Here is a 25362-nt window from a genome sequence, read left to right as displayed (position 1 = left end):
ATTAGCCACCATGTGTGAAGCTCATGCTTAACATCACTACAGTTTTCCCTCCAAAACCGACCCAAACATGATAGTAAAGATGCAAACAACACAACTGTGTATATACACACACACACACACACGAGCACCATCATATCAGCATCATCGTTTCAAAGCCATTCGCCAGGCATTACTCATAACCCCGCGCCGAACGCATCTGACTGTGTTTATAACTCCAAATGTCAACTGTCAAGCTCCCCCATGTTCAATTTTAGCTACAGTTCCACTTGAGCGACGAGGGTGGGTGATTTATGCATCATTTTTTGGATAATTGCCGTGCACCTCGCAGGGGTACCGGTACGGACCAGAAGCCATTAAGGCCGATATGCTTGAATAACATTATGCATGGCTCGGTAAATAAGCTGACATCAAGAAAGATGTGATACATTATTAATGCAGTGATTAAAAAATGGGGATACATAGGTTTTGATGGATCCCAACGAAGGTTGTTGTCATGGCGATGCCACCAAACACACACACACACACACACACACACACAGCTGGATCTCCTGCAGACCCGGAAACACTGAATATGACAGCAGCAGTGATATCGGCATTCCTGTGGGCAAAGATAGAGAGAGGTGAAAACACACACACACACACTATCCGCAGGCAAACAGCCACTCACCAACAGTGCAGCCCAGCTGTGTCTAAGATCCGCGTCTGAGAGAAACCTTTGAGCGAACTGAATCTGAAGGAAGTCTAGATCAGTGTAGCTTTAAGCTTTTTATTCCCACAAGCAGCACTCCTGCGAGCGAGCGGCTGGATCTCTTCTGTCAAACTTACTGCTGTTTAACCCCGCTAAAGGCTTTCCACAAACACTGCCAAACGCTGCAGAGGAGGTGCATTAAGCCTGTAGGATAGAAATATCACAATTGTAATCTCTTTACGGGACTCCTTCTTCTAAAAAGCGAGAAGCCTTTATTTACTCGGCCTCCTGCCGGCGTGTTGTTCTGCCGAGCACAAAAGAAGAGTCGTCGAGTGGTTGTTTTGCATGTAGAAGTTCACGTCTGTCAAGCTACAAAAAGAATCAGAAAGCAGCATCATAACTGCAGTTCAAATGACAGCTCAAGTGTTCTGAAATAACAGCACGTAGGAACAAAATAAGACACAGACCCCCAGTTTTCTAGTCCTAAATTGCATATTTGAAAAGGCAGTCTTGAATGAAAATAACTTGCAGTGAAGTATGTTAAAATACATCAGCGCCATTGTTTTGTCTCAAGATGCACAAGAGTCGAGTTTTTCTTAGGCATTTTTGTAAATAAAGTCGCTTAAAGTAGCCTACAAATAGAATCATTTGGGTGTTTCCCAATATGCGTTCTTCAGTGGTCTTGTGTTCTCGTGTAACGTCATCATCAGCTGCCAAAGTTCAGTTCCAATACTTAAGACTGCAAGTAAGGAGGATTCGTAAAACTTCCCGGATGTGTTCTTGATATCGAGGACGCACCGATGCAGACTTGAGCACCGAGCTCGCTCTGGAAGTCTCAGAAGTCATTGCGACTGGAGGTGGGAGGCGCAGCATTTATTATAGATTTATTATTAAAGTTCAGCGATATAATGTATTTACCTCAGGAGTTTCCCTAAATGAAACAGTGAATATAAACATTACCGTGGACATCTTAATAAAGGAATAAACACATTAGGGCTGTTTGTTTGCTGAAATTTGTATTAAAATCTGTTTCATTTAAATTGTGCAACGTATTTAAGTCTTTATGCACAGTATATATATTGAAATGGGGAAAAACAATAAATCGTAGTATGAATGCTGTCATGTTTAAATTATTTAAAATTATTTAAAATTACATTAAAAACACGTGAAGGTCATGTGACCATCAGGAAGAATGCAGCATCTCATTTCTCACAGGACGCATTCTCTGTGCTCGCGGTCTCCAGAGTTTGTTCTTCCGAGAACACCTGGAAATGCCAGTCTCTACAAAAACACAAGTCCGTTCTCTGCCTTCTTGGAATTGAGAAACAGCCCATGATTTATGATTAGCTCACATTGCTAGTTTTGTGGTGAACAATTCGTCTGCGCATGTCATTAAGAAAATAAAGATTAGTTTACCCTTGTAATATAAAGTTTGTATTTCCTGATTGTTTTCAGTTAAATACTCAGATTATGTCCGTCTGAGGTTGTGGGCGTGTCTAGCATAGCTAACCACGCCCCTCAAACTGTCAGTTTTGAGGAGGATGAGTCTGTTAGGTTGTAATAACCCTGCAGGCACAGGATATCAACATGACGTCATATTGACATTCAAGGTTTCCTCTATGATTTTTTCCAGCTGTGGTGGCAGGCTCTGTTGGGCATTTTACACAGATTTATCAACTACATGTGGCGATAATTCATTGAGAAATGTCGTGAGCGGAGTATTAAGTCGAGATCGCGTTCATGTAATAGCCTACGAGCATGTCAATCTCTGTGCTCGAGCGTCGATTTCCTCTTCTCGTGCACAAAACTTCTTGCGCGCCCTCAAATAAACGCTGCTGAAGTGTGATTTAGTGCATTTACGTAACAAGTATGTCTCTAACATTTATTAGATTTGCTAGAAATATCTTTTAATGTCTCCAATAGGCCTACAGAGCGGCATTAATGCGTCCTGAAGTAAAGTGAAACGGCTATAAACTCCAGCAAGATAAAGTCATTGTATGCAGAACCAGACCTTTATCTATAAATAAAATATTATTATGGAAACTGTGTTCGTCATAAGCAGGGCCAGACGAAACCTGTGGACGTTTTTTTGATATTTCTGTGGAGAATTTTGCTAAAACTCTGCGCATTTCTGCGGAATTATTTTGGGAGTATCATTACTAAAACCTTAATATATGAAATAAAAAATAATATCTTTTTAACTTTTATTTAATGTTTAAAATGTAATTACTGTGATTATTTGAAATCTGAATAAATATAGATTTACGCACATTTACACAAGTAAATAAACAGAATTAATGATGGGCTAAAAATCTGCGTAATTCTGCCGAATATCTGCATAAAATTTGCTGAATTCTGCGCGCACAGATTCCATGTGGCCCTAGTCATAACTGAAAGCCACGTCGTGTTTGCATCTGTCTGTCAGTTAGTCCGCACGTCACCTTAAAGGGTTAAACATATATGTTTTATAATCCACTTATCTTTTAATAAGTTTTTGTTGCGATTATCACCTGCTATTAAAAAAAATGACCGAATGTTTGGAATGAGAAGCTGTAATGTAGTCGTGGCGGGGGAAGTTTTGGTGTGGTGCCCCATCACGGACGAATGAATGTAACGGAAACCATGATGTTGTACCCTAACGTACTCCAACGTTGTGGGGACGTTGGAATTTGTTTGGAAATGAAAATCGGGTTGACGTCAGAACCCAACGTCAGGCTGACGTCAACATCCAACCTAAAATCAACCAAAACTCATTGTCTAATCATGTTACACCTTTACATTGTGTGGACGTTACCACTAGGACATCTATCAGACGTTGGATTTTGGTCACTTTCCAACACAACCTAAAATCAACCAGATGTCCACGTAAGTTGACGTTGTTATTGCTCGTCAAAATAACGATGTCCTTAGATGCTGACTAGACATTAAATTTTGGTCACCTGATATAACGAACTAAATCTAACCTAATATTAACATCTTATGATGTTGTGTGCCTGCTGGGAAGGCCCAATCCTAATTCTATTTTTTCAGCCCTATCCCTTCCCCTTGGCACTTGAAACCAAGTGCGAAGAGGAAGGCCTTCAAAATTTACAGCTAAGAAGTGGGACATGACTACAACACCTGCTCTCATCATCATGTGTCATCACAAGCTCTTAATTCATGAGATCGATGATGCTGACTGCTGTAGTTATTCCAGTTGCATTATTTTTTATTGGTATTTATCTTCAGGAAATCACAAAACCCTGCTGAACAATCCAGCTTAAACCAGCCTAGGCTGGTTGGCTGGTTTTAGCTGGTCTACCAGGCTGGTTTTAGATGGGGTTTTGGCCACTTCCAGGCTGGTTTTCAGCCATTTCCAGCCTGGTCTAGCTGGTCAGGCTGGAAAATTACCAGCCAAATCCAGCTAAAACCAGCTTGACCAGCCTGGTTTAAGCTGGATATAGCTGGTTTTGGCAGGACTCCCAGCTTGGCTAGGCTGGTCAAGCTGGTTTTAGCTGGTCATCTCCCAACCTGACCAGCTAAGACCAGGCTGGAAATGGCTGGAAACCAGCCTGGAAGTGGCCAAAACCCCTCTAAAACCAGCCTGGTCGACCAGCTAAAACCAGCCTAGGCTGGTTTAAGGTGGATTTTTCAGCAGGGAAGGCAACAATATCATATCATCATAATGATATAATGTGGCAATAAGATTGTAGCTGTGCTGTGCATTTACACCGTAGCCATATTCATAGGCCACCCCTGATAATCAAAGACTAAGCCGGATGAAAATGAATGAATATTTACATTACAAAACTCTGAAACAGGATTGATTACCCAAAAATCAAGTTTGTCTTTTTGTATGATTGTAAATGAGAGTGTTTAATAGACAAACCTTTGGTTCTGCTGTTCGGATGTGTGTATGTTAAACTCAGGATACAGGCGTGCGTGCTGCAGGAGCGAGATGAGGAGAATGTGTTCAGGCAGCAGATGGCCGTGTGTTGGCGGGAAGTGTGAATTCATGTGTGTGTGTGACAGAGGTGAGTCAGGGCCCTGCTGCGCTGTGACTGTGTGGTTGGATGGAGCTCTGGGTTAGTGGGTTTAATCTCTGTCCCAAATGTCACACGCGCACACAGAAGACGCAGGAACGGGCGTCCCTGAGATCAGCAGGAGACCCGGACACACGGGGAGCTCTGCGGGTTTCCTTTGGAGGCAAACAAAACCGCTTCGAGTTACGATTATTCATAATTACACAGTGACAGACACGCCCACAAACTGATGTCATAGAATGGAGCGGGAACGAGTCAGGTTTCTTATAATAATGATTGTTTCTTATAATAATGATTCAGATTGTTTATAATAATGTCAATGAATACTTTGAGAGTAAAAAACGCATACAAGCAAACGAAAATGGCAATCTGAGTGTGTCAGATTTTTGGAAGAACTATCCTTTTAAACTTAAAAAGCTTTAAAAAGGCATTACTAGCATGTTGCTAGCATAATCAGCATGTTATTAACATGTTTCCAGCATGATTAGTTTGTCACTAGTACATTGTTAGCATGATTAGCATGGTACTATCGTGTTTCTAGCGTGATTATCATGTTGCTAACATGTTTTCAGCATGATTAGTATGTCACTAGTAAATTGTTAGCATGATTTGCATGCTGCTATCATGTTTCAAGTATGAAGGTCATGTTGCTAACATGTTTCCAGCATGATTAGTATGTCACAAGTATGTTGCTACCATGATTAGCATGTATCCAGTATGATTGCCATGTTGCTACCATGTTTCTATCATGATTAGTATGTCACTGGTACATTGCTAGCATGATTAGCGTAGTACTATTGCGTTTCTAGTATGATTATCTGGTTGTTAACAGGTTAACTGGTTAGTGTCACTGGTAAATAGCTAGCATGATTAGCTTAATAATATCGTTTTTCTAGTATGACTATCATGTTGCTAACATGATTTCAGCATGATTAGCATGTCACTAGTATGTTACTAGCATGAATAGTATGTTTTTAGTGTGATTGCCATGTTGCTAACATGTTTCTAGCATGATTAGTATGTCACTGGTACATTGCTAGCATGATTAGCGTAGTACTATTGCGTTTCTAGTATGATTATCTGGTTGTTAACATGTTTTCAGCATGATTAGTATGTCGCTAGTATGTTACTAGCATGATTAACATGTTTCTAGTATGATTGTCATGTTGCTAACATGTTTTTAGCATGGTTAGTGTCACTGGTAAATTGCTAGCATGATTATCTTGGTAATATCGTTTTTCTAGTATGACTATCATGTTGCTAACATGTTTTCAGCATGATTAGCATGTCACTAGTATGTTACTAGCATGAATAGTATGTTTTTGGTATGATTGCCATGTTGCTAACATGTTTCTAGCATGATAAGTATGTCACTGGTACATTGCTAGCCTGATTAGCATAGTAATATCATGTTCCTTGCGTGATTATCATGTTGCTACATGTTTTCAGCATGATTAGTATGTCACTAGGACATTGGTAGCATGATTAGAATGGTACTATTGTGTTTCTAGTATGATTGTCATGTTGTTAATGTTAACATGTTTTTAGCATGATTAGTATGTCACTAGTATGTTGCTAGCATGATTGGCATAGTACTATTGTGTTTCTAGTATGTTTCTAACATATTTCCAACATGATTAGTATATCACTGTACTATACCTACACACAGTTCTGTACAAAACAGCTTACAAAAGATCATTTTTATCATATGTGCTCTTTAAGACATTTTTGTCAAGACTTTTTAAGACCTGGTTACAGCTTGTTGCTTGTTGTTTTGTTTGGTTCATGGCTTACAATGTTACAAAAAAACACTTCCCAATCCCAAATGGGGAAAGCGAATGGAAGATATATACTTCTGGCACTGAAACAACACTGAGTCAAAACAGTCCTTTCTCGAAACTAAACCACCAAACATCTCACTTACAGTTGTCTCTCGGTATTAAACTGCGATCGAAAGCATATTAACACTGAATAAACGACGCACTTCACCTTTAACAATGCCCAAGGAAATCACCTCAGAGAAGGAGAGAGCAGCACTTGAGTATTACAGCTGCTCATTTAGAGAAAATGTGTCTTTTTAACACTCATTTCTTGCCAATGCACTGCAAAAATGTTTCCAATAATAAACCTCAGGAACAGATGTTCTCCGTCTCACTAACGTTTTCTTTTCTTGCCGTGTAATCGGGTCGCCAGAATGAACTTTTCAAGTTTGCCGGTGATATATATCTCCGCTCTGCACCTGTTTAAGACTCATATGTTTGACATTATTTCTGGTGTTCCCCTCTTTCTTTCTTCAGCTGGGAGAAGAATCCGGCAGACTTTGAGCCGTACCATCTCAAACTGGAGGAATGCATGTCTGCCGAACAGATTCCCAGCACAGAGCACATCCAAGGCTACGTGAAGAAAGTAAGAAGCTCCTGTTTAGTTTCTTGTGCAATACTGAATCATCATGAATATTCAAATATGCTCATGCAAATTAAACACTTCTGCCAAAACTTGCCAGACTTATCAACTGTGTCTGAAACCTAGTGATCTGCCCTGTTTACCACCTATAAGGTGGAGATTAAAGGGATTTTTCCAAAGAGCGTGTCAGAGTGCATTATGGGATTTCCTCCTGCGCAAGAGAAACATGCAATGGTGCTTAAGAATATGGCAAAAGCCTTGTTGAATTCGGATATCCTTGATTGTGGTGTTTATATCTTTATGTTATACAATTTATATTATATTGTTATATTTTATTTTATTTATAATTACATTTTCATCACTGCCATTCTCATAATTGTAGGTTCTTGTCTCTTCATTTGGATATATAAACTGTGTATTATCTGTAAACCAAATTTAACTTGACTTGGATAGATAGCTGTCAGTTTATCACATTGCAATTTTGTTGACATTGATAGATAGATAGATAGATAGATAGATAGATAGATAGATAGATAGATAGATAGATAGATAGATAGATAGATAGATAGATAGATGGATAGATGGATAGATGGATGGATGGATGGATGGATGGATGGATGGATGGATGGACGAAAGAATGGACAGACAAATGGATGGATATACGGATAGATGGATGGATATACGGATAGATGGATGGATGGATGGAAGAATGGGCAGAGAAACGGACAGATGTACGAATAGACACATGGATGGACAGACTAATGGATAGACAGGCAGATAGATAGACAGACAGACAGATAGATAGATAGATAGATAGATAGATAGATAGATAGATAGATAGATAGATAGATAGATAGATAGATAGATAGACAGACGGACGGACGGACGGACGGACGGACGGACGGACGGACGGACGGACGGACGGACGGACGGACGGATGGATGGATGGACGAAAGAATGGACAGACAAATGGATGGATATATGGATAGATGAATGGATAGATGGATGGATGGATGGATGGACGAAAGAATGGACAGACAAATGGATGGATATATGGATAGATGAATGGATAGATGGATAGATGGATGGATGGATGGATGGATGGATGGATGGATGGATGGATGGATGGATGGATGGATGGATGGATGGATGGATGGAAGAATGGACAGACAAACGGACAGATGTACGAATAGATACATGGATGGACAGACGGACGGATAGACAGGCAGACAGATATAGATAGATAGATAGATAGATAGATAGATAGATAGATAGATAGATAGATAGATAGATAGATGGATGGATGGATGGATGGATGGATGGATGGATGGATGGATGGATGGATGGATGGATGGATGGATGGATGGATGGATGGATGGATGGATGGATGATGGATAGATAGATAGACTTAAGTAAAAGTACCAATACTTGCCTAAAAATGTAGTGTGAGTAGAGTTAAAGTGTCTGTTGTAAATATTACTCAAAGGAGTTAAAAGTAGACCTTTTAAAAGTACTCAAGAGTAGTGAATATTATGCTATATAAAAAGCTGATGCATTTACATGTAAATTGTGGATGTGTGTAAACGTAACATTCTGTAGTGCATTTAGCTATTGCCCAGCAGGCACACAGTGTCATAAGATGTTAATATTAGGTTAGATTTAGGTTGTGATGTCAGGTGACCAAAATTCAATGTCTAGCCAGCATCTAAGGTCAACGTTATTTTGATGCCCAATAATGACATCAAATGACGTTGATATTTGGTTGATTTTAGGTTGTTAGAAATTGACCAAAATCCAATGTCAAGCCAACATCTTAAACCAACACCCTATTGATGTCAAATACTAACATTTATTCATCAGTTATGAAAACCAAAATTCAACGTCTGATAGATGTCGTGGTGGTAACGTTGACTCAACGTCAAGCTGTAACATCATTTGACGTTGATATTTGGTTGGTTTTAGGTTGGACACTGACATCGGGCTGATGTTAGGTTCTGATGTAATTCCGATTTTCATTTTCAAACAAAATGCAGCGTCTCCACAACGTTAGGGTACAATTTCAATCTGAGGGATGATGTCTTGTGCCTGCTGGGTGTTTAAGGCCATTTTAGTCATCATACAATAATTATCCATCATCTCATCATCAGTGCCGTGCATCTAAACCAGGGGTGCCCATACTCTGTCCTGGAGGGCCGGTGTCCTGCAAAGTTTAGTTCCAATCCTAGTTAGACGTACCTTGGCTAGCTAATCAATCTCATACTAGGCTTTCTAGAAACATCTGTGCAGGTGTGTTGAGGCACTAAAATGCACTATACTGCACTAAAAATGTACTCAAGGAAAAGTAAAAAAAACACATTTTTAAAACTACTTAGTAAATTACAATTTCTGAGACAAACTACTCAATTACAGCAACTTGAGTATTTGTAATGAGTTACTTTACACCACTGCCTATACAGCATGTCTTTGGACTTGTAGGGGAAACCGGAGCACTCGAAGGAAACCCACGCCAACATGGAGAGAACTTGCATATTCCACACATAAACTCCCACTGGCCAAGCCAGGACTCGAATCAGCAACCTTCTTACTGTGAGGCGACAGTGCTAACCACTAAGCCACAGTGCCGCCCATTTTTTATACTTTAGAATGTGTAATGTTTAAGGATATTATTTCTGGTTGCAAAAAAAATTATAAAAAATGATAACAGTACATTGGATGGAAGAAAGTTTTCCAAAGGTGGCTCAGTGAATTCAGAGACTTAAACAGGTCTATATAATGAAAAAAATGACTGCATGTCTACAAATCTGATATTTTATCTATTATCTGATATTAAAAACTGATATTTTTTTGTAGAGGTGGAAAAGTATTACGACATATTTAGATATGTATATTTACAGGTTACTTAAGCTATCACCACTGTATTTTGAGGTAACTATGTAACACCATGTAACTTGATGTACAAATGTATCCCCTGAAAAGTAATAATAATAGCAATACCTTTTATTTATTTATTTATTTATTTATTTATTTATTTATTTATTTATTTATTTATTTATTTATATGTTTATTTATTTATTTATTTATTTATTTATTTATTCATGTGTTTATTTATTTATTTGTTTGTTTGTTTTTGTGTTTATTTATTTATTTATATGTTTATTTTTATTATGTTTTTATTTATTTATTTATTTATTTATTTATTTATTTCTGTTTATTTTTATTATATTTTATTTAAATATTTATTTTTATTTATTTATGTATGTATTCATGTGTTTATTTATTTGTTTGTTTGTTTATTTATGTGTGTATTTTATTATGTGTTCATTTATTTATTTATTTTATTATTATTATTTTATTTATGTGTTTATTTTTGTGTTTTTTTTTTTATTAATTATTTTCTTTTAAAAGATTTTTTTATAATTTAATTATTTTTTTATGTATTCCCTCATCTGTACGGGGTTAAATTGTTGGGGAAAGCATTGTCATATAAAAAATATATTGAAAAATCTTAAAACTAAAAAAAGTAAAAAAAAAAATAAAATAAAAAAAATAAATGTGTAATGTTTAATAATAAAGCAAAATGTGAGCATTATTGAAAACACCCATTATACTTTATTTTACACTGTTACATTTAGTTTAATGAGTATATAATCCCCTCAAAAAAATTTTGTGATGATTGCATTAAAAAAATCACCATTTAAGGATTATTGTGCATCCATAAAATACTAATTAATTGTCATTTAAATCTTTATACTTTACTATCATCCTTCTCCCCGTCACTCCATAGCTCTCAGACCTGTTGAAATGTGTCTGTCGCTGCACATCCAACCATGATTAATCGCAATGATTCATCACGACTGCGATCCTTCCCCCCTCCCGTCACATCAAACTCGGAAATTATTCAGTGCCCCTTTCACCGTCGCCCGAGCCCGGCACCAAGAAAAAAAACGCCTTCTTATCTATGCAATTTCATTTGCATCATTGTTGCAAATATAATGACAGGACTCCCGGCGTCAGCGTTCAATATGCATTAAACAATGCGCCTGGAAAAGAACCGTCCTGTTCCCGGTTTAATTTTAGAGAAAATAACCTGCGCACCTCATGGAGAATAAAAAAAAATGCATTGGGCGTCAGATGGAGATAGTGGCGGCAGGCCTCGGGCTGGCCTTTATTAAAGCGGGCATAATGGAAAATGGCATCATTAGCATTCCTTGACAGTTAACGATTCAATTTGGTTTGATGAGAATTCAAATATTGGCTTCCCGAACGCAAACTGACAATAAAGCGGAAGATGCCGGACTGATTTGGGATGCAGAGGGCAGTCAATGGTGGACCGATGCCATTGTAATCAGCGCTTGCTAATTTCAAATAGCCGGTGGTGTGGAAGAAAGAAAAGGCGATGTATTGTTTTGATCCGGCTTTTATTGTTAGGGTAATGTGGCATATCAATCGAGTTTAACGTTCTTACGAGGAGGAATGAATGAAACTTCTTGCTCTAAATGAAACTTTTTATCTTGTTTGACAAACGCGACGTGCAAAAGCCTTCAGCGACTCTGCTCAACAAGAAACCAACTGCAGCATCAGGAAAAAATGTTCAAGAGGTTTTGGGAGAAGTATTTTGAGGAGATCTGCTCCAATAGTCATGTAATGAAAAAAGTCTCATCTAAAACACAGTGGCATTTCAAACATCCAACATAATGGTAGCACTTTAGTTAAAGTAAACATTCTTAGGGATATCAGAGACTTAATTTACATCTTGTAAAAAAGCGGCATAATAGGTCTATTTTAATGAATTAATAAGGTTTTTTTATTAATATACGTGTCTAAAATTAAGATTTGGCTGCTAAGTACTTTTGTATGAATCATGATTCGTTTTTTTCACAGGTCTTTGTGGTTACAACTAATTTGTATTTCAAATTTACTCTAACTGGCCACTTTATAAGGTACACTTTACTAGTACAGGGTTGGACCCCCTTTTTCTTTCAGAACTGCCTTAATCCTTGGTGTCATAGATTCAAGACGTTACTGATAATATTCCTCAGAGATTTTGGTCCAAATTGACATGATAGCATCACGCAGTTGTTGCAGATTTGTCGGCTGCACATCCATGATGCGAACATCCCAAAAGTGCTCTATTGGATTGAGAGCTGGTGACTGTGGAGGCCATTTTAGTACAGTAAATCGCGGTCTCCAGAAACGTCCGCGGGGCTACGTTTCCAGAATGAGCTTGGGTTGGCAATGTTTACAGTGCTGGTCATACTTCTGGGTTTCTTCCCACTGCAGCCTCGCTTTGGTTCTGTAAAATGGCGGATGCGTGAAATAAGCGTATAAGAAACTTTGCAAGTACATGTCAACTTACACTAACCCCAAACCCCAACCTAACAGTCTACTTATAACCTAATAAGAATTAGTTGACATGTAGATGCAATGTAGTAAATACAACAAACAGACTATCTATATAAAGTGCGACCATTTCAGTTAATAACATTGCCTTCAACTGTATATGTCCTATATGTACATTGTGTGATAAATTTAAAGTGTCTCTATTGATTAAAAGTGTTCAGATGTAAAACGCTGTGCTGTCTGTGACGGCTTTTCATACAGTATGTTAATGCTGTATCTGCTGCTTACGCGCTGGTTTTGTTCTCAGAGCACATGGGAAAGATGGCTTAAGGATTTAAAGTTCTCCTCGGCTTTCCTTATTGTCAGCTACTGTAAACAATCCCATTGTTTGAGCAGGATAAATCACCACCATGTTGGTCTAAACTGGCTCAGATTTCATTTATGCAAACAGAGATACAAATTGCAGGAGACAAATCATGGATGAAAAAACAACAATAGCGACAAAGCAGAAGTGCGTGCCAACATGACTATGTGTAGGGGTGAAAGTGTATAAGCAAAAGAACATTAAAATACAGTAAAATACAACATGAATGACACCATGTGCAAGAGGGCAGTAAAGAGACATTATAGGACAGTATAGGACATTATAAGACAGTATCAATGGTGGTAATAATATTAATAAAAAATACAAGACTAATAAAAATACATAAAAAGGAAACAATTGTAGAATGAGGGAAATAATTCACGGTAATGTTGATGATGATGATAATAATAATAATAATAATAGTTATTTTTCTATTTTTTTATTATTATTATTATTATTATTATTATTATTATTATTATTATTACCACTTTATAATAACAGCAACAACAACAACAATAATAATAACAATAATTAGAATAATAATAATTATAATTAAAATTAGACCTACAGTTAATAATTTGGATCATTATTAGTACCATTATTCGTATTATTACCATTTTCTAATAATGATGACAAAAGTAATAATAATAATAATAATTGTAAAAAAATTACCATTACCATTTTTTGTATTGTTGTTGTTATTATTATTACTTTTATAATAACATTTATAATTACATTTTTATTAATACTATTGTTATATAAATAATTATCTTGATATATCGTTATTACCATTTTATAATATTAATAATAATAATAATAACAACAATTATTATTACCATTATTTTTTATTATTACATTAATAGTAATTTTAATTATTATTATTAATACCATTTTTAGTATTATTATTAACATTTTTATATAGTTGTGTTATTACTTTTATAATAAAAAATACATTAAACATATATATATATATATATATATATATATATATATATATATATATATATATATATATATATATATATATATATATATATATATATTACAATTTATTAATATTTTTATATTATTACTTAAATATTTTTATTGTTACCACTTTTATAACTAGAATTACAATTATTATTACTACTGTTATTGTTGTTATTACTATTATATTATTAACCATTTTGATCATTATTACCATTACATTACTACCATTTTTGGTATTATTATTACTATTTTATAATAATAAAAACAATAATAATTATAATAGTAATAATATTAATTATTTTTTTATTTATTGTTATTATCATTATTATTACTTTTATAAAAATTACAAGATTACAATTTTTATTAATACTGTTGTTATTGTTAATATTGTAAAAATAATTGTAATCGTTATTATTACCATGTTATAATAATAATAATAATAATAATAATAATAATAATAATAATAATAATAATAACAATAATAGTAATATTATGATTGTTGTTATTATTTTTTTATTTTTATTGTTATTATTATTATAAATACTAATTGTAATTATTTTCATTACCACTTATTATTATTGGTATTATAAATATTATGAGTAGTATTATTATTAACTTTTATAATAATAATAATAATAATAATAATAATAAGAATCACAATTATAATTATTATTATTATTGTTATTACTATTCTTTTTATTACTATTCTTATTATTTTATATTATTTATAATAAAAAAATTTATTAAAACTATTGTTGTTGTTATAATTATATGAATAATAATTTTAACGTTTTTACCATTTAATAATGATAACAACAACAACAACAATAATAATAATAATAATTTAATTAATTAATTAATTAATTTATTTATTTATTTATTATTATTATTATTATTATTATTATTATTATTATTATTATTAGCAGTACTAGCATAATTTTAATAATAATTGTAATTATTATTATTACCATGTTTTATTATTAGTATTATTATTATTGTTGTTATTATTATCATTATTATTATTATTATTATTTCATTATTTTATTATTATTATTACCAATATTATTACCATTATTATTATTGTTGTTGTTTGCAATATTAGGAAGAGATTTTCAAACATGTGATTAACTGTATATAATCCCACTGTTTCATCCTCCCAGCAGATCCAGGATGCTGCAGATCAGGGCATCATTTTTGTGGGCTTTATCCAGGAGCCTGCTGGCCTCCGTCCACACGCACTGCAGCTTGGAGAACCAGAGGAGGCCTCACTTTCCCTGCACTCCAGCCCCAGCTCGCTGCATGGCTCCGGGCTCACACCATGCCCCAGTCCCCTGGAGGAGCCAGAGCCGGAGCCGAACCCGGAGCTGGGGGATGAATCTGGAGCAGAAAACCAAGAACAGAAGCAGGGAGGTGAAGCTCTGAAAGCTGGTGGAGACGCTGGAGGTGATGAAAACTCTGAAACACTGACACACAACAACAACGACACGGACAAAAGCACAGACACAAGCCAGAAAACCAGCAGGCTGGCCCTCAATAAGAGTGGTAGGTTGATCATCTTTTTTTTTTTTTGTAGCAAACAATGTTTACAACTATTTTACAGGAATTTAAAGGATAACCCTTTAGTTTAGGTCACAATTCAAGCTATTAACTACACTGAAAACAACATGATTTATTGAATCTGCATTTTTAAGGTAAGTGGTTGCAAACTATTTTTATGGGCTGAACTTAAACAAATTGAGTTGAACATTACATTAGTTTTTTGAAATTCAGCCAATTTAGCAATGAGTTACTTTAAAAAAATGAGTAAATCCAATAAACCTTTTTTTTTGTGTACTGACTAATTCCCTGCATATTATTTAGATAATAACTGTTAATATAGTATCTTATAATTTGAAAGTAACACTTAAGTTTAGATCACAATTCACGGTGTTAACAAACCATTAACTCACACTACTAGATTATCAATTCATTAATAATTAGCTGTATATAAACCAGTAGTCAATAGCATGAATTATTATGACCTAAAGTGTTACCATTTAAATTGATGAATTTTTGTTTCAAATTATAATGCTGGGCAGGTCGGGGTGACGCTTACATCATATTTTAGCATAATTATTATCTTCACATTTTTGATAAATACTAAAAAGTTCATTGCATTTATTTGATTAAAAACACAATATTTGATAGATAGATAGATAGATAGATAGATAGATAGATAGATAGATAGATAGATAGATAGATAGATAGATAGATAGATAGATAGATAGATAGATAGATAGATAGATAGATAGATAGATAGATAGATAAATAAATAAATAAAACTGAAAATAACTTCTCAATATTTTGGTGGAAAATGTTTTTGTGATTTTATTTGTTTGTATGTTTGTATTTATTTTGTCTTTATCCGTTTAACCTGATTTTTTTTTCTAAAGGAATATTTATATATATATATATATATATATATATATATATATATATATATATATATATATATATATATATATATATATATATATATATAATACTTATATGCATTCATTTAATCAAAAACACAATATTTCATAGACAAATATATACATAAATACATTTTATTCTGAAAATAACTGCTACAACACTATAAACAATAACTACAATATAATACTGCTATGACAGGGTTTGAGTCTAGAGAAGAACGGTTCCAGAAACCAGGTTAAACAAAAACAAAATATTAAAATAAACAAATAAATAACAGGGTGGGAATGTGGTAAGAACTGAACACAAGGGTAAAAATGGCCGCGAGGGTTTTTCTTTTTCTGGATTGCTTTTGAAAACACGGCGGTGGTCAATTGGTGTTTTTGAAAACTATTGGTTGGGTTTAGGGAGGGAGGAGGAAGGGTCGGTCAGTTACTCAGTCAATCGGTCAGTCAGTCAGTCAGTCAGTCAGTCAGTCAGTCAGTCAGTCAGTCAGTCAGTCGACAGCAGCATTTGGTGGATTTACGCGAGAATAGCAAGCACGAATGGCACTCAATATAGAAATTTGAGATCTCAAAAAGCATACACAGCGGCCTCTGGCAAATTCGCGAAACAAAAACTGCAAAAACTCGTAGCTTCTGGGACGTATTTGGCGCTCTCCAGAAATGTATATAGGGGCACATTTTCAGAATGAGCCTGGGTTGAAATAAAAGGTTGAAATAAAAGGATAACATCGACATATTTTACGAAAAAAAATTGTCATACCAGCAAACTACTGAATAGAAATCATGCTAAGAAATAAATATATTGTGCATTTTGTTTCCAAACAGAAGACAATTGTATGTTTATATACTGTCATTCTTTTAAGTATTGGGCTAATTTCACATGTAGGTGGAGTCTTTTGTGCAGAAATAGTGTAATGGATGTTTCTACATCAGCCAAATGAAGTGTATTATTCATAATCTTGCTTAATTTTTATATCAAGAACATAATATTCACCCAATCTTAACACCAGCTGTTTTTCTTGGTAACAACATCTAGAAAGATCATAAATCATTTGTCACTTCTGAGTATCACACACTGTGAAAGCATCTCACTGGCCTTTTTTTTTTTTTTGTCCAAAAAACACACACACTGAATTTTCAAGCAATGCTTTGATGTACAAGATTGGGCAGGCTTGGCATTTACAAAAACCCACACAGCGGGCGCTAGATTAGGCTTTGTTCACCCTTCTTTTCCCCCGCCAGTAACCAGATGGCAAACCTCATTCCCAACATTAGCTAGGGAGACATTTTTTTCCTGCAGAAACTGTGGCATTGTGCACGGAGTTCGCTGTACCATGTGAATGATGCATGCTGGGAGTCCTGTGCCGGCAGCCCGAGTCTCCATCTGGATGTGGAAGTGACATCGTCAGCAGTCAATTTTCCAGCCCGGGCTCATTGGAGATACGTGCCCAGGGCTACATTTTTGAGAACCGAGAAATATTGGGTGTGCGTAAGACTGTCTTGAAGCCTTTATAATCATGACATCAAGTGTCAATCGCTCAGTTATGCCATTGTGGATGCAAAGATAACATTGTTTGTTATGACAACCTGACATAAATACATCACAACCTTATTATGACAGATTTATGACAAGTTATTGTATGTCGTCTTGGTAATGTCAAGTCGTCACGACATAGATGAAGACTGCTTGTGATGTATTTGTTTATGATGAGTTGTCATAACAAAAAATGTCATGTTCGAAATCAAAATGACATAACTGAGTAAACGACACTTAATAACAGTTGTCATAAGCATGCATAAAATTTCATTCACATTCATGAAGTGTCATGTCATGATTATAAAGGTTTCATGACAACTCCAAGTCTGGAGCAGTTATGTATCTTAAAACAAATGCAGTTTGGTTCTTCAGCAGCCTTCAAAGCACACATTGCCACCAAACTCATCCTAATCAAACTAGAGCCACTCCAGATTATGATTGCAGCATTCACACTAGCAGAAAAGACTATGAACTGCACACCTACAGTGTGTATGCAGTCAGAGTTACCGGACCGTAGCCTTAATAAGAGTGTTCTGTAAGACAATCAAAAACAAATTGCTTAAGGGGGATAATAATATTGACCTTAAAGTGGTATAACACATTTTAAAATGCTTTTATTTTTGCAGAATTAAAACAAATAAGACTTTCTCCAGAGGAAAAAATATTATTGGAAATACTGTGAAAAATTCCTTCTTCTGTTAAACATCATTTGAGAAAATAAAAAAAAATTGACAAGAGGGTGAATAATTTTGACTTCAACTGTATTTCTCGGTTCTCAAAAAAGGTTGCCCTGGGCACATTTACTCCAATGAGCCTGTGTTGCAATTTTCCTACCACGCCTCACGCTACACCAGATTCTCTCATTCAGCCACCAGATGACAGCTGCCAGGAGTCCTCTGGCAGAGCGCTGCGTCTTTATGACTTATCGCCACTGCTGATAAACATAGTCATTCTTCGCTCAAATCCCTCTAATGCTCCGGGTGAACATCTATAAAACATAATGGCGTTGGTCAGCGGTGTGAAATGCTTAGAGCTCAGATGAGGTGAACGTTTGTCAAAAGGGTTTTTTACGTCCCACGGTGCAGCTGTAAAGCCATTGAGCCAAACCTGCATTCAGAAAAGGAGGAGGGGAAAAAAGCAGATTTATTTGGATAGTTCGTTTCACACAGAGTGATTTCAGAGTGATTTACTTGCTAATATGAAAATTAAAGAGGCGATATTCTGGGTTAATATTAAAAGATAGAGTTTTAAGCTGAAAGTGGAGTCAACTGATACGGCATTTATTTAAGTGATAACAGAGCTGGGGTTTGGTTCCCAAAATCATAGTTTGAACAACCATTGATGATTAGCGGATAATTTTTTATAATTGAATTGATCAGGTATGCGATGCAATGAAATTATTTGATTTGTGCTTAGTATTATACAAATATTTATTCATTCATTTTCCTTCGGGAAAAGGCTGATTTGTACTTCTGCATCAAGTGATCAACGTGACCCATGGCACCTGATGTGTGCGTAGTCTTGCATTTATACTTTCAACACCTGCTCATTTTTAAAACGTAGTCTTGTGGACGTTTCTGGAGACCACAGAATACGTCCCGGGATGTACTTATTTTTGCTGTTTTTGTGAATCCCTGAGAGGCCGCTGTGTGTGCTTTTTCGTACCTCAAATGTCTCTTGCGAGTGCTGTTCTCGCTTAAACCCACCAGAGGTCACTGTTGACCGACTGAATGATTGATTGGGCAACCGGCCAATCGACTGACCCACCCTCTTCCTTCCCCAAACCCAACCAATTTTACCAATTGACCCACCCACCCACTTACCTCCCTTAACCCAAGCAATGGTTTACAAAAGCCGACCAGAAAAAGAAAAGCCCTCGTCTGATTTTTACCACATTTTCGGATTTTACCACATTCTCACTCTGTAGTTCACTTATTCGTTTTATTTTTTGGATTCTGTTTTTGTCTTATCTGATTTCTGGAACCGATCTTCCCCGGACTCGAACCTGGTCGTCACGGTCAACTCCTCTCTGCATCTCTTATACAACCCAGGCTCATTCTCGAAACATAGTCCCGCGGACGTTTCCTCCCGCCGGAGGCCGCTGTCGAGTGACCGTCTTTCTGATTGACTGAATGATTGACTCGGCCAACCCACCCTCCTCCTCCTCATTCCCTAAACCCAACACGGAGGTGAGCTGTCAAAAGAGGAGCGCAAAGAGGAGTGGCCTCACACCGCCCCGTAGCGTTCGCTGAAAAAAATAAAATGCAGCCATACAAACCTCCGGCTAACGTCCGACTACGTTTTCAGAATGAACTTGGGTTGCTCTTATAAGCTCGCTTTAAATGTCCTTATAACTGATGAATACAGCATTTGTAGCTGCAGTTATAAACTGCTTACTTATGTTTGTTAATGTAGACTTAATGCTTAACAAATCATGTATTCACTATTGGCTAATGCTTAATAAATGGTTCATAATGTGTATTTATTATAAAGTGTTACCTTATTTTTCACAAAAAATATAAAATCTTTTCATAATAAGAAAGTATATTTACTTATTTATTATTATAAATACCATATATATATATACCATTCTTATTACAAACAAACTTAAAATGAATTTTGGCACACTACACAGTGCATAAAGTGTTTCTTACTTAGAGATTTATATATAACAATTCTTAAATCTACAACCATTTAGACAAGTAAGAATATAGTTTTGTGTTCAGAAATTAATATTGAATTTGGATCTGCTACTGTTGTTAATTATATGACATGTGGACTTGAATGCATCATGTTCTTGGATGCATTAAACAAGCATGGCCTAAAATGAGCACCTCCCAACTTGGCAATGCAAAGTGACAAATGTGAGTAAATGAAATCGTACATTTGCCAGTAACTTTTCATTCATTCAAAAAAGGCCTGAGAACAATAGAAGTCACAAAAATAACACTGCAAAAATGCTCTCCTTACTTAGAATTAATTTCTAGTCCAAATATCTAAAAAGTCTTAAACCAAGAAGCATTTTCTAGCCAAGTCAAAATATTGTCTTATTTTCAAAGATAGCAAGTCAACATTAAGTGAGTTTTTCTTTAAAAGTAGCAAAATAATCTGGGCTAAGGAAAAGAATATTGTTTGAAATAAGTTTATTTTACTTACCAAACTTAACTAAATATTTTAGCTTCTTTTAAGAGAAAAATACGGATGCGTTTTAGACATACTATTTCGAAAAACATTTACATAAGTTGTTGATTTAGGAATTGTTCAATATTTGAACTACAAACACAGCAAAAACAACAAAAAAATATTTTATTTTGGTTATTATGTAAAAAATCATCTCTACTGTCTCTATTGGAGCGATACGGTGGCTCAGTGGGTAGCGCTGTCGCCTCACAGTTCGACAGTTGAACTGTTTTCATTTTCTCCCCGTGTTTGTGTGGGTTTCCTGCGGGTGCTCCGGTTTCTCCCACAGTCCAAAAGACATGTGCTGTAGGTGAACTGGGTAAGCGAAATTGTCCATAGTGTATGTGTGAATGTCCTGGTCCTCCAGATTGGGGGTTGAGCATTGGGCCTCATAAAAAAGCTAGATGTTATGAAACACCAATATGGTGTGACTAGATATCAACTTCGATATAAATTGATCTGGGAGTAAGTAAGTATTGTGTCTATTGTGTGAATTTAAGATGAAAATTTGTGCCTAACATTTTTATTAATTTGTCAAGAGAATGCAATATGAATTAGTCAGATGTATCAGTTTGGACTGACGGTGGTGCAATACAGGCACGCGCACACATAGGGCTCAACCTGTGCAGTGCACATGCTCTTTTTAGTGTTGGATAGAAAGTGCCCTTCCAAAATGATAAAAAGTGCCCCCGCGACGCGACACACCCCCTCCCGCCGCGACAACACCGCTCTTGATTACGCACGCTCAACCCCCCGCTTTAAAGTACGCGCGCTCAACCCCCCGCTTTAAAGTACGCGCGCTCAACCCCCCGCTTTAAAGTACGCGCGCTCAACCCCCCGCTTTAAAGTACGCGCGCTCAACCCCCCCCTTTAAAGTACGCACGCTCAACCCCCGCTTTAAAGTACGCGCGCTCAACCCCCCCCTTTAAAGTACGCGCGCTCAACCCCCCGCTTTAAAGTACGCGCGCTCAACCCCCCCCTTTAAAGTACGCACGCTCAACCCCCGCTTTAAAGTACGCGCGCTCAACCCCCCCCTTTAAAGTACGCGCGCTCAACCCCCCGCTTTAAAGTACGCGCGCTCAACCCCCCGCTTTAAAGTACGCGCGCTCAACCCCCCGCTTTAAAGTACGCACGCTCAACCCCCCGCTTTAAAGTACGCGCGCTCAACCCCCCGCTTTAAAGTACGCGCGCTCAACCCCCCCCTTTAAAGTACGCACGCTCAACCCCCGCTTTAAAGTACGCGCGCTCAACCCCCCCCTTTAAAGTACGCGCGCTCAACCCCCCGCTTTAAAGTACGCGCGCTCAACCCCCGCTTTAAAGTACGCGCGCTCACCCCCCCCTTTAAAGTACGCGCGCTCAACCCCCCGCTTTAAAGTACGCACGCTCAACCCCCGCTTTAAAGTACGCGCGCTCACCCCCCCCTTTAAAGTACGCGCGCTCAACCCCCCGCTTTAAAGTACGCACGCTCAACCCCCCGCTTTAAAGTACGCGCGCTCACCCCCCCCTTTAAAGTACGCGCGCTCAACCCCCCGCTTTAAAGTACGCACGCTCAACCCCCCGCTTTAAAGTACGCGCGCTCAACCCCCCGCTTTAAAGTACGCGCGCTCAACCCCCCCCTTTAAAGTACGCGCGCTCAACCCCCCGCTTTAAAGTACGCGCGCTCAACCCCCCCATTTAAAGTACGCGCGCTCAACCCCCCGCTTTAAAGTACGCGCGCTCAACCCCCCGCTTTAAAGTACGCACGCTCAACCCCCCGCTTTAAAGTACGCACGCTCAACCCCCCGCTTTAAAGTACGCGCGCTCAACCCCCCGCTTTAAAGTACGCGCGCTCAACCCCCCGCTTTAAAGTACGCGCGCTTAACCCCCCCCTTTAAAGTACGCGCGCTCAACCCCCCGCTTTAAAGTACGCACGACAACACAGCTGATAAGAACGCGTGCGACAACACCGCTCTTCAGTACGCGCGCGACAACAACAACCCCCCCGCTCTTCAAAAAATGTATCCTGCACATTCCCTTTTGACAGTCTCTGCACGGGCCTGGTGCAATATAGTTTGCTCTAGAGACCTTAAAAATGGTCAGACTGCTGTTAAGGATGACCACTCACTTTAAATGTGCCAAACTTCACCATTTTCCCATGTACTGTTGATAGGGCTGCCATTGACTCCCATTTACAAAAAGTAAGAAAGAGAAAACCAATAGAAACAGTAGATTGGCCCTAATAAATAAATAACTGGAATTCAGACTAACTTTTTTTTCACTAGAATCTTACTGAAAACTTATAATCCAAGCAAAAAAATGTGTGAACAGGCAAACTGCAATGCAATTACGCACATTTCCCTCCTTATTTCAACGCTATCACTGACAAATGCTCTGCTAACGCAAAGCATAACTTACGGAAATTACAATATGTCATATTACATGAAGTCCACAGAGATATTCAGTACTCCAGACTAACATTTGAGAGAAGTTGCACCAAGTTCTGGAGCTGATGGCAGATTTCTTGAGCTGCACATTCAATATTAACAAGATGTCTCTGTAAGAAATGCACATTTGACAGTAGCTTGAGCTGAGAGTAACTGGAACTTGAGTTGGGACCAAGATGTAAATCCAGTTTCACTAACAAAAACCACACCATCAGTGCAGTAAAATAGTAACTTTTATTATTTATTCATTCATGCTGTACATATAAACTTTGACAACCACAGGTGTAGCAGCTCATTAACATATAAAAGTAGCCTAATTAACTAGTTTATGGTATTTAAACAGTAGCCTAAAGACATTTAATAATAATACAAATGCTCAACATCTGATGTGATGCAACAAAAATACTGTAATTATATTCCCTTTATTATGTTTTAAACATGGACCTACACTCAAAAAAATAATGTTTAGACAAAACAAAACAAAAAATAACGCAACAGTTTGCATTAATATATTTAAGTTACGACAACATCTAACAAAATGAAGTTCAGACAATAAACTTTATTATGTTAGCCAAATCTAAGGCATTTTTTCACTAGCAAAAACTCAAATTTATAAGTCGAGTATTTAAAAAAATAATTGTTTAAATAAGTTTTTTGCTTAAAATTGAAAACAAATCCAGTGTTATGTTTCTAATTGCATGTCTTTAAGTTTAGAACCTCAAATAAATTAAGTAGCTGTCACCGACTCGGTCCCAGTCATTCCCCTCGCTGGCCAGCAGAGGCCGCCATCCCCGGATTTCTAAGCATTACATCACTCACTTAAACATACAATATGCACAAAGGTGCAAACACACATCAATAGTAGCAGTAAAGGTCTCAAGGCTGGCGGCTGACAGGCACAGAGTGATTTACCAGGCAAGGGTCAGAGGCAGGCGGCGTGATACAGAGTCCGTGTATCAGGCTTGGATCAAGGGCAGGCAGCGAGTATCAGAGTCCGTGTATCAGGCTTGGGTCGTGGGCAGGCAGAAGGCAAAGCAGAGTCAGAAACGGGCTGATGTAATGCTTAGAAATCCGGGGATGGCGGCCTCTGCTGGCCAGCGAGGGGAATGACTGGGACCGAGTCGGTGACAGTAGCTGATTTATTTATTTATTTATTTTAATTTACTGTTCACGCTTGTAAGAAAAACATTTAACGACAACATTTTTGTTTTCTGCTAATTTTTTATTTGTATTAAACCACAGGTTTTCATTGTTTTACAAAACAAAAACATGCTCTGTCCCATATTATCAGTATGAAAAAATAACAAAAAACATCAGCGTGTGGACTTGACTTTTGAATTTGAACTTCATTAGTGTGGAAAAATTGAGTTATCAACCCAATTTCTTTAGGTTGCTAGAAGTTAAATATTGTTTTAAAGTAACTGGCAGATATATTTACCTTTAAATTAGCCGCATTTGTAAATTGATGTATTTATTAATATTTTTTCTGTTTTAAAAACTTTATAAAATTATTCTGGCAACTTAAAAGTTTTAATCTAATCAGCATTTTAGAATTTTTAAGTCACAATAATGTATTAAACTGTAATGGTAACAATTAAATTCAATTCAGTTCAGCATTATTTGTATTGCGCTTTTACAATGTAGATTGTGTCAAAAGCAGCTTCACATAAATGGTCATAGTAAATTGGAACGGAGTAGCTCAGTTTTTAGTGTTTAAGTTCAGTTCAGTTTAGCTCATTTCTGTGTGCTTAAAATCATTACTGAGAGTTCAAACACTGAAAAGCAAATTCATCTATGCGCAGCTCTACCGATCCCGAACCATGCAAGCTAGAGGCGACAGCGGAGAGGGAAAAAAAATTCACAGATAGGCATGTGAAGAAAAAAAAACCTTGAGAAAAACCAGACTCAGTTGAGCACGACCGTTTTAATTTTTCCGCTGGCCAAAAGTCTTGTGCAGAGCTGCAGTCTCAGCGGTGGAGG

The 25362-nt window shown here is 36.8% G+C and overlaps 1 protein-coding gene across 9 annotated transcripts in view; it reads left to right on the top strand.

The window, feature by feature from the left end:
* Nucleotides 1-25362, top strand: part of rftn1b (raftlin, lipid raft linker 1b) — a 435159-nt gene that overhangs the window by 321567 nt on the left and 88230 nt on the right. For 5 of the 9 annotated variants that reach the window (XR_012392555.1, XM_073926762.1, XM_073926761.1 and 2 more), the window contains 2 exons: nucleotides 7008-7116; nucleotides 14947-15328. Coding sequence is in view for 8 of the 9 variants with exons in the window: in XM_073926762.1 (XP_073782863.1) it covers nucleotides 7008-7116; nucleotides 14947-15328 (491 nt within the window). In the remaining variant the exon portion in view is untranslated. The remainder of the gene's footprint in view (nucleotides 1-7007; nucleotides 7117-14946; nucleotides 15329-25362) is intronic. The other 4 variants (XM_073926765.1, XM_073926763.1, XM_073926764.1 and 1 more) reach the window with 1 other exon arrangement.

Source organism: Danio rerio, chromosome 16 (assembly GCF_049306965.1).
Source record: "Danio rerio strain Tuebingen ecotype United States chromosome 16, GRCz12tu, whole genome shotgun sequence".
NCBI classification, from domain to species: domain Eukaryota; kingdom Metazoa; phylum Chordata; class Actinopteri; order Cypriniformes; family Danionidae; genus Danio; species Danio rerio.
Note: the sequence above shows the minus strand (reverse complement) of the source record. Positions and strands in the feature narration are given on the sequence as shown.